This window comes from Erigeron canadensis, chromosome 8 (genome assembly GCF_010389155.1).
Source record: "Erigeron canadensis isolate Cc75 chromosome 8, C_canadensis_v1, whole genome shotgun sequence".
Classification (NCBI taxonomy): domain Eukaryota; kingdom Viridiplantae; phylum Streptophyta; class Magnoliopsida; order Asterales; family Asteraceae; genus Erigeron; species Erigeron canadensis.
In genome coordinates, this window is record NC_057768.1 from 27,261,662 (window position 1) to 27,271,483 (window position 9,822).

The following is a 9,822-nucleotide window of genomic DNA, read 5'->3' on the forward strand; positions in this document are numbered from 1 at the left end:
TAAAGTTTTATCATTAATGGTTTAAGCTGAAAACGAATGGTATAAAAAAGAAAGAAATGCGAAGGTATTGTTAGTACTTGGCAAAAAGTTAATACACTTACCGTCTTATATTACATCACTTATCATCTCACAGAATTTTGAATACTCATTTCTATTTCAGATTTGAAGTTACTATAGGTTAGAAATATAGAAAATAAGAATGGGGCGTATGGATTAGTGTAATGTAGAGTATGATATATTATATATAATTAAATTATTTTAAAGTTATCGGGTTGACGGGTCAACCTGATAACCCAATAACTCAACCCGGACCTAACCAAAAAAAAATCAGGTTGGTAGGTTGGTGGGTCGAAAATACTCAACCCTAACCTGATTTTTTTCGGGTTGGGTGTCTGGTTGGGTCGAAATTGACAGCCCTACTCATAGCGGATCTCTCTTTCTATTTAAAATCAAGTTTTCTACACTCATAAAACTTTTAACATAACTGGCCATATTCAACATGATCCATCATATTCAAAATGAACATGAAAGGATATTGACTTTTATGGCTGCCAATACATCAGGCCCGTATTCTTTTACGCAGGCCTTCTCCTATCTTGTGCAGTTGTGCATGATTCACCTCAGTTGCTCACGCTCACCCATTAACCTTCATGTTCAGCCCCTGTTGCTCGGCCTCAACATTTTATACCAATCTAAGCCATCAAGCTCAACAAGGTGACCAAACTTGTATATTCTACTCTAATATGAACCATAACAATTGACGATACATGAACAATCACAAGTAACTACTACTACAGTTCACATCCAAAATATTTTCAAAAAGCTTTTAAAAGCATTCTCATTACATCATAAATCGGAAAAAAAAAACTACAGTTCACATCCAAAATATTTTCAAAAAGCTTTTAAAAGCATTCTCATTACATCATAAATCGAAAAAAAAAAACTACAGTTCACATCCAAAATATTTTCAAAAAGCTTTTAAAAGCATTCTCATTACATCATAAATCGAAAAAAAAAAAAAAAAAAAGAGTCAAGAACTCAACATCATACTGGCTAGCAACCACTCTACCATGAAATGACATCGGTTTTTTAAGTCCTAGATATGCAAACCAAATTAAGCTAGAATAATCGCCAATTCGATCAACACTCACACCCAGAAATATAACCCTGGGCTATTTACTATGTACACAGCAGGTTTATACGAGTATATATATACCAAATAACTAGCCATAAAAACTTTACTGAAATGTCGACTAAAATATTGCATCCAGGTATCGGTTATGATGTCTTCGGGTGAACTCCAGAACACTACCATACGTGCGATCTGATATGCCAACAAACAATGCTTCAGTATCCGGGCTAAAAGATATGCCACCTATTTCTCCAAACACATCAATCTCCTGGCCAGATTCATAATTTGTTTGAGAGTCGAATAAGTGAACGAAGTCTGCTGGCTCTGCCATGGCCATGTATCGACCATCTGCACTGAACCTTATGGCTCTAATTGCACCCATTCTACCTTTGAGTACGGCCAAGGATTTGGACGGATTCCTTATGTCCCACAATCTGCAGGTTGTATCTTGGTTCCCTGTTGCCAATATTTGTCCATTAGGATGCCATGCCGAAGCAAACGCGTAGTCTAAATGCCCTTTCATTTTGTAGATTTCCTGCACAATGACCACATTTAAATCATTTTGGAATTGCATAAACTTCTTCCTAATTCCACATACTGATTGGAAGTTTAATTAAAATCAGAGAACAGAACTTACTTTCCCTGATTGAGCATCTGCAAGCAAACATTCTGTGCTGTCCCCAAGGACAGCTAATAATTTGCCATCAGGACTAACAGATGTATCCTGCATACACGTATAGACGGATAGCTGTAAGAATGCAAGATTTTCAAGGTGGCAAAATAGGCTGATTAAGGGTGTTGGGTTGCCAGCTTCACATGTAACTTTTGGTCACCACTCTACTTCAGGACATTCATAGACTATGTACTAAATACCAAATGAAGTATCAAAGTCATAATCTATTTGTTTAATAAAGCGATTTCAGAAGCGTTTAGATACTCATCCCTTCATATAATCACCCTTGACCCATTAGACCCGTTTCATGTTTAAAGAGATTTTTAGTAGTTTGAGAATGACTTAGTCCCAAAAACAGCACTTGGTTAATGGGGTAGGGTTTCGAAACGATATCAAATCCAGCAAATTAGGCATACTTCAAACCAATCATAGACAACTTGTTTCAAAGGCATTCCCATCCAATATCCATACCCATACATGGCTAAGTAAATGGGTAAAAGCCACTTCTGCAAACATTCCAAAAATGCAACATATACTCACATTAACAGACCATGGAAACGAGAAGTTATCAATGCAAGCAAAACTCTTCGCATCAAACACCCTTATAAGTGCATCATTGTTAGCAGTCATAACCCTCATTGACCCACTGCAAATGCAAAGATCAGTCAACACTATGCTAAAAAGAAGGCATGGAATCTACAGATATAAACAGAAATAGACCAACCTTGAACTGTAAGAGATATCAACTGAATTAGTTATGGCATTTTCATCAGTTGCGATTTTTGTGGCAAAGGAAACTCCAGGTTTGTCCAGATACTATATATACATAGACGTTAGTTAGAGAACCAAAACCACCTTGCTTAAAGACTATAATTTTGAAGGGATTTCAGCTGTACCTTGCAAATTAGTTCACCATGAAAACCACCAGCAACAATTAAGTTGTCCTTCACAGCCATAGTACTTACTTGTACACAGGACAATGAACGAGAAAAAGATCCAGGATATTTCTACAAGTGGACCAACAGAGGAGTTGATAAACAAAAGTTCAGGGGAATACGGATACAATTTAGCTTAAGTAAGTGCTTACCAAAGTAGGTAATACAGGCATAGCAACATTTATTACTTCCTTGCACCTTTTGAGGAGTGAAGACCAATGCATAACTGAGTAGTTCTGCATAAGGTATAGATCGTGCTTTGAGGTTGCCCACAAAAGATTCCTCAGCTGGAAGAATGAAAAATTTTAAATTAGGGTTGCAAGTCAGCTGATGAACGGCACTGTAACTATTGTGAAATAGCTAGACGGATCAACTATTGAAAACACGTTTTGTCAAACTACGTTGGCTACACATATGAAACCAAAAGGCACATTAATCCTCAACCGAAAATGCCATAATCCAAGATAAAGGAAAATAATAAAAAGCTGCCCCTAGAGAAAATTAATCAAGGACATATATGTCTCACTTAGTCTTGAAATGAGACTCGCTAGTTATGAACCGAGTTTTATTTATTGAGAATACAAATCAACTTTTATATACTAGTAATTGAGAAGGTATGCATTCCCTTAAGTCAATCATGGAGCAATCAAGAGACACTAGAATAGGTAAGATAGTAAATACAATCAAAGAAACAGAACATCAAATAAATATTAATAGACTTGTGGAGAAAAGTTCAAAAAAAAATAATAATAAAAATAATGCCAGATGATCCGAAATACACGAGGAAAGAAATGAGGAGAGGTGGAGGAGAATGGATACCATTTTTGACAAACTTAGAATATACAACACCACCCTGCACTTGTGAAACTATCTAATGCTGTTCCCTTTGATCAATTTATACCGCTTATGACTATCAAAAGTTATTAACAGCAAACAGATATAGCTGAAATCGCAAGCATGGAACATAAAGAGTGCTTTATAGATTTCACCACACAAGATAGTATTTGTAAGAAACAGAAAGACACAGATCTGCTGAATTGCGCATTAATGAAACTAAAACTTGATACCAAAAAATTATGGAAGACTAAAGCCCCATCGACAGTGGCTAGCAAGATATATCACATTACGGGTGCTATGAGTTATCCATGTTTTTTGATGCGACAGTTCTTATACACACACGTAAGGTCCTCAAGGATGAATAAATGTATGAGTTTTACCCAACTTAACTAAGAGCCGGAAAAATATGCCACTTAGTCAGCAAAAAAATGTTGATAAATAATTACCCAAAAGGTTGTGCTGGTAAATCGGTGAACTAACAACATATAGAAGTACATATTAAATAGATTGAAGGGTGAAAACACACATATGGTACACAAATTCGTCAGGCGAGAACGTGAGGAAGGTAGGGTTAATCGCAAAGCCTAAAAATAATAATATAAGATATAGTAATTTCCTCCACCAGGATCCTAAGGAATTATTTACACATAATGCATTTGAAACAAATAAACTAATTGAATCGTGAACACCTCATCTCACTCACATAAAAGGTAACAAAGAGAAGCATTTAAGCACCAAGGTCTTATGCAGTTTACTGTAGTACAACTGTACAAGAAATATCAAGCAAGAATATAGCATAGTAATATGAAGGTATTGCTGTTGTTGTGCATATGTAACATGTAAACATATTAACTATCAAGCTAATCAATAAGCTAGAATACTGGCACAGGAAGCTAGCTTTAGCTCCGCAACCAAGCACTAGAACATGAAAAAAATGTCTACATGAGACAAATCCTTCATAAGCGTTAGAATATGTCCCTATCATACCATAGTAAGAGCCGCCTTATCCATAAGCTGCTTCCTATAAATGGCACCCTGCTTCTATGGCTGAAACAAAAATGATTTAGCTGTCCCAAACATGCATTGTTAAAGTATAAAGCATAAAAATAGCCAAGAAACAAAACTTATTACATAAATCTACCAACCCATTACAGAACTAGTTAAAAAGCAAACTGCGAAGAACAGTTGCACAATTCTAAATAAAGTGGTATATATTCCCATTATAGGAAGGTTAAATCATTTATGAGGGCATGATGATAACATCAAGTGGGAAAGTTACAGTTTTTGTACAAAATTTTAACACCCTCAAGTGTCCACATCTGCATCCAAACCTTTGTTAGCAGATCATACAATCAATGAGCATTCCGAAATGCATCTATGACGTAAACAAAATGCATATCTCAGAAAGGCATGTTATACCTCCCCAATGCTTCCATATCCATAACATAGCATAAGAAATGGTCAGCTGTTGGGAATCAACTCGCGCAATTACAGAATTGCACCTTCGAAACATAGATCTCGTGAATTTATTTAAAACTCTCATGACATAAGGGCAATTATTATAATCTGCACAAAAAGGATCTTTGTAAATACAGGACCCAGCTCAACTGAGCCGGGCTAAAGCTAATTAAAATGAAGTTCAAAAGCAATCACTTTTCGGCAGTACATTGATATTGATTACTACAGAGACAGTAAGTTGCTACAAACAAGCTAATGTAAGAACTCACCTACGACAGTGAGCTTGAGCCAGGCTAAAACTACACATACATTAAAATAAAGATAAAAAACAAGCACTTTTCGCCACTACATCGTTAATAGTGATCACTACAACAAGTTAATGTACGAACTGTCTAGGACAGTAAGCCTGAGTAGTACACTAAATAGAAGTTCAAAGCAATTACTTTTTGCAAGTTGCAATTACACTGGAGTCATAATTACTACATAGACGGTAAGTTGCCAAATGTAAAGACAGTCTAAGGACAATCACTAATGTCATACACACTAAACTGTGGTCTAATGTATCAATGACATAAGAAGATTAAACAGCACAAAATATGGTCAAGTGACTAGACACAACCATAATACCGTTGTACCATGTGAGTATGAGTTTCCTACCACTTCCATAGTGATTAGACAAAGCACACCTACTTATAACAACAAATAAGATGAGTACGGTAGAATAATGAGAAGAAATAGTGTACAGGAAAAGATAAGTCAAGATCTAATGTAATGCATACTCATACAATGAAGGGAAGAGCTGTAAAAAAATAAAGTTGTGATAGTACTTACACACCTTTTATGGACTATAACAAGAGACTATAGAGCACTCCACGCAATTCATAAACAGATAACAAGTGAGTCCCTTAACTTAAAGTAAACTTAGCAAGCAGACAAATTTTATACCTGGAAATGTACGACAGTCGGCTTGACCAGCCTTGTATTATACTGAAAATCATACAGCGTATGGCCTCTGTCTACTTTCTTGCACTCCTGTCAACATATCATTAGAGGAAACACAAGCTTAGAGTAGGGTATCACAATGATTATAAAGACAGGGAATCATGAACAAGCCAACCATAAATAAATTACAACTTCGACAGCCAAACACCAAAATTAGATGATAATTATCTTTATCAATAGTAACAAAATTTGAAAAAATATCATAAAGTTATCAGTCACAAGAATAAGCTTATCCGTTTCTTTTGAATAATGATGCTTCAAAAAATTATTATTCATCAAGTATCTGCAGCTTCTATGTCTACTTGCAAAAATCCATTACATAACAGGCAAAATAGAAAAGTACTGCTTCAACCTATATCTATGTCAAATAGCATGACAAGAAGTATAAAACAACTTAACCAGTAACTCAATCAAAGTATCAAACAGACCTTCTCTAAATGTTCCCGAGAGTGCGTAAGGTTTTCATAATTTTTGTATTGCTTCAGTCTTGTTTCACGGTACTTGTCTCTAGTAAAGTTGAGCCTCTCCCAAGGAATTCCTTGAATATCTTTTCCATTTCTAGCTTCCTCGGCCGATGTATCTGCCTTTGGCTGCCTCCAAAAAATAAAATAAAATAAATAATGCTATCTTCATCACCAAAATAGGAACTACATATACTAAGAAAAAATCACATTGAAGCTCCAATTACAAATGCTACAAAAAAACGAAGCCAACTATCCAAAAAACATTGTGTTTGATATTGTTGTATATACACAGAGAAAGAACGGGTACCTTCTCAAAATCGTCTTCAAAATCAGAATCCATTGAATCAACAGCAGCACTTCTACTTGAATGATGGTGGTTGTTATTTTGTTGAAAAGCGGTGTTCGTAAAGTCATTCATATCATAATATTCATCATCTATCATATACTCAAGTTCTTGATTTTGAAGCTGCGCCATATTTTTCCTACATATATTAGGCGCTTTAAAAAAATACAAAGAATCTCACCTTCTACGACAAAAATGGTAGATTCCTCTTTCAAAAATGAAAATAACAACAAAAACAAGTCATAAAAAAACTTCTTTTTTTTTTTTTTTTAATTTGAAAACTGTTGCAATAATTATCGATTTTATCTATACTTCTATACTACTAACTATATACCTATGTTGAAAAGTTTACAATTTTTGGACATGCGAAATTACCATTTTATCCTTAGATAATTAACTTACACAATCATTTCATTATCTTTCGCTAGATATTCACTATCCTTCAAAATCAAATATCTTTGTCTCAATTACTTACACCACTTGACACCGACAACACCATATCACAACTAATGTCATCGCCGCCGCATTGCGTGGTACCATGCTCGTTATTATAATGAACTTTTGTAACAAAATACCACATCAATCAAACGTACAACATCAGAGTACAAGTTCTCATGCACAGAGTACAATTCGTAAATCCATTAAACAATTAACACAGTCCACTACAACTAACATAATCGATCACTCCAAATTAACAAAATTAAACTTAATAAAGTTTATTAAACCAAATTTCTATAAAACGTAATACAGATATACATATACGTATATATATGAATAGATATTGATATGTATCTACATATAATTACCGGTAAATTTTGTGAAGAGTGAGATCGATGTTCAGCAGTGATTGAACGCCGGCGGAGAGTGATCGGAAAGTTTGATCGGCGGTGAAAATTTAAGAAGTGTGTGTGTGTGTGAGAAACGGTTGAGAGAAATAGAGAGGGAAGAAGTGTCTGGAAAGGGGGAAAATGTAAAGTAGAAATAGTGTAGGGGGGAGTGAAAAATATTTATAGAGAAAGAGGGGTGGTGAGTGGTGGGTCTTACTGGTCCCCACAGTTTGTTTTGTTTGGGTCAGAAAAACGGGTGAATGTCGTGGACCCGTTGTCGTGCTGGACTTACTCACTTTGACCCATAAATCAACCGTATGTTAAATTTTTATATACTCCGTAATTTATCCCAAGTGAAACCTGAACGTTACATCGATTTTTTTTTTAACATTATTCATCGTAAATATTACTTATTATAATAAAGGAGTTGTATGTGAATATAATTTTTTGTCTTTATCTCCATTTTCAATATAAATATGAGAATTAGCAATTGTAATATAAAATATGGAGTTAGCTGAGTGGTTGTTCTCTATGTTTATGGGGTGAAGTTCTCGGGTTTTATTTAGTAATAAAGTATTTGCATTTTAGCCCCTCCTTCTTTTTTCTTTTATTACTTTGTCCCTCATGTTTTCTTTTTATTACTTCAACCCCCTAATTTTATATAAAATTTTTTTAATGTTTTGTAATTTGTAACATTTTGTTTTTTTTACCTTTATTGTATTTAACATTTTTTTACAGCTTTTTAAAATGATATAAATTTTTTTAAAAAGCTATACATTTTTTAATTTTCTATTTTTTTTTTTTTGGTTTTTTTGTTGCATTATATATCTTTTATATTCTTTTAAACATTTGGTTTTTATACCTTTTTCATATATAACATTTGGTTTTTTTATAACTTCTTCATTTTGTTTTCGTATTCTTTTTTTTTTTCTCTTTTTTATTTTTTGGTTTAACACATTTTTTTTGTATTTTTAAACTTTTGGTTTTCAATACTTTTGGTCGCCTATAAGTTTGTGGTTTTTTTTAACCCCACTCATAAACATAAACGTATTCAAAAACTTATGTCGGCCATCGGGCGGCATGAAATTCCTAGTTATGCAATAAACAAAGTTTTACAACTTTAGCAGAACATTTATCTACTTATATATTAAAACTAGTCCTAATACCCGTACGATGTACGGTAGCTATATAAATCCTATCATAAAGAAATTCAAATATGTCTCATACATTAATCATGAAAATTGTGGTTAAAGTAAATCGATGATCGAATCTAAATTATAATAAACAGTAATGATATATAGTATATAATATATGTTTAGTTAGAGTTTTGGATTTACCTTAAATTTTTACAATTACATCAAAATCAGAATTTATAAGTATAGTGGATGACGGCAAATACCCTTGTGATTTCGGATCGTAAACTCAAATATTTAAAATCTTCAATTAATAAATTATTAATATAAGTAATAGGAGTTGGAGAATTGAGAAATAGAAAGAAACAACTTTATTAATGAGAAAACGATAAATCAAAAAAAGTTATAATGTGTTTTGTATCCGTAAGTCAAGAGTTAGAGTATAACTCTAAGTCTAATAAGGAAATTGAATTTATATACAATTAAAATAGCTAAATTAATGAATTAAATAAATTAAAAGGACACGTGTCAATTAAGGATTATGTCACGTGTCGTTTTAAGAACATCTCAATCCTGTTTTAGTTTATTGGTAGATACGACATACAAATATCCTTAGCTTAAAAAAAATAATAATAAAAATAGTATTTTTATAATATTATTAAGAATCAAGCTAATAAATATAGATGTACCTTATGTATACGACATACAAATACCCTAGCTTGAATATTTTTAGAAGTTTTAAGAAAATAAGAAAACTAATAAGATAAATATCCTAGTTTAAATAGGTTACATGTGATTAAAAAAAAGAAATTTATTATATCCGTATTTTTTAAGGAATATGATTAAAAAGACATTTGTTGTTCTAATATTGCGTCACGAGTCTCTCATATAAGGCTACAATCCTGTTTTAGTTTATTGGTAGATATCATCGTTTTAATAACTTATTGATCAACCACAGTATATATTTCCTCAAACTGACTTATTCTTTCTATTTTTAACTTAATTTACATTTTTTTTA

At 33.1% G+C, this 9,822-nt stretch overlaps 1 protein-coding gene across 5 annotated transcripts; it reads right to left on the bottom strand.

The window, feature by feature from the left end:
* Nucleotides 1–1,019: 1,019 nt before the first annotated feature.
* Nucleotides 1,020–7,801, bottom strand: LOC122609977 (uncharacterized WD repeat-containing protein C2A9.03). 5 transcript variants are annotated; one of them, XM_043782938.1, is made up of 10 exons: nt 7,651–7,801; nt 6,809–6,967; nt 6,466–6,627; nt 5,981–6,067; nt 2,893–3,027; nt 2,702–2,812; nt 2,530–2,621; nt 2,346–2,451; nt 1,770–1,856; nt 1,020–1,667 (listed from the first exon to the last, which is right to left on the bottom strand). In XM_043782938.1, exons 2-10 carry the CDS (start codon nt 6,941–6,943, stop codon nt 1,254–1,256), a joined length of 1,329 nt encoding a protein of 442 aa, XP_043638873.1. In that variant the 5' UTR covers nt 6,944–6,967; nt 7,651–7,801; the 3' UTR covers nt 1,020–1,253. The 5 variants fall into 5 exon arrangements, with proteins under 5 accessions (XP_043638873.1, XP_043638872.1, XP_043638876.1 ...); XM_043782937.1 differs by having other exon boundaries at nt 6,809–6,983; XM_043782941.1 differs by lacking the exons at nt 6,466–6,627; nt 6,809–6,967; nt 7,651–7,801 and adding an exon at nt 4,565–5,143 and having other exon boundaries at nt 5,981–6,032.
* Nucleotides 7,802–9,822: the final 2,021 nt, after the last annotated feature.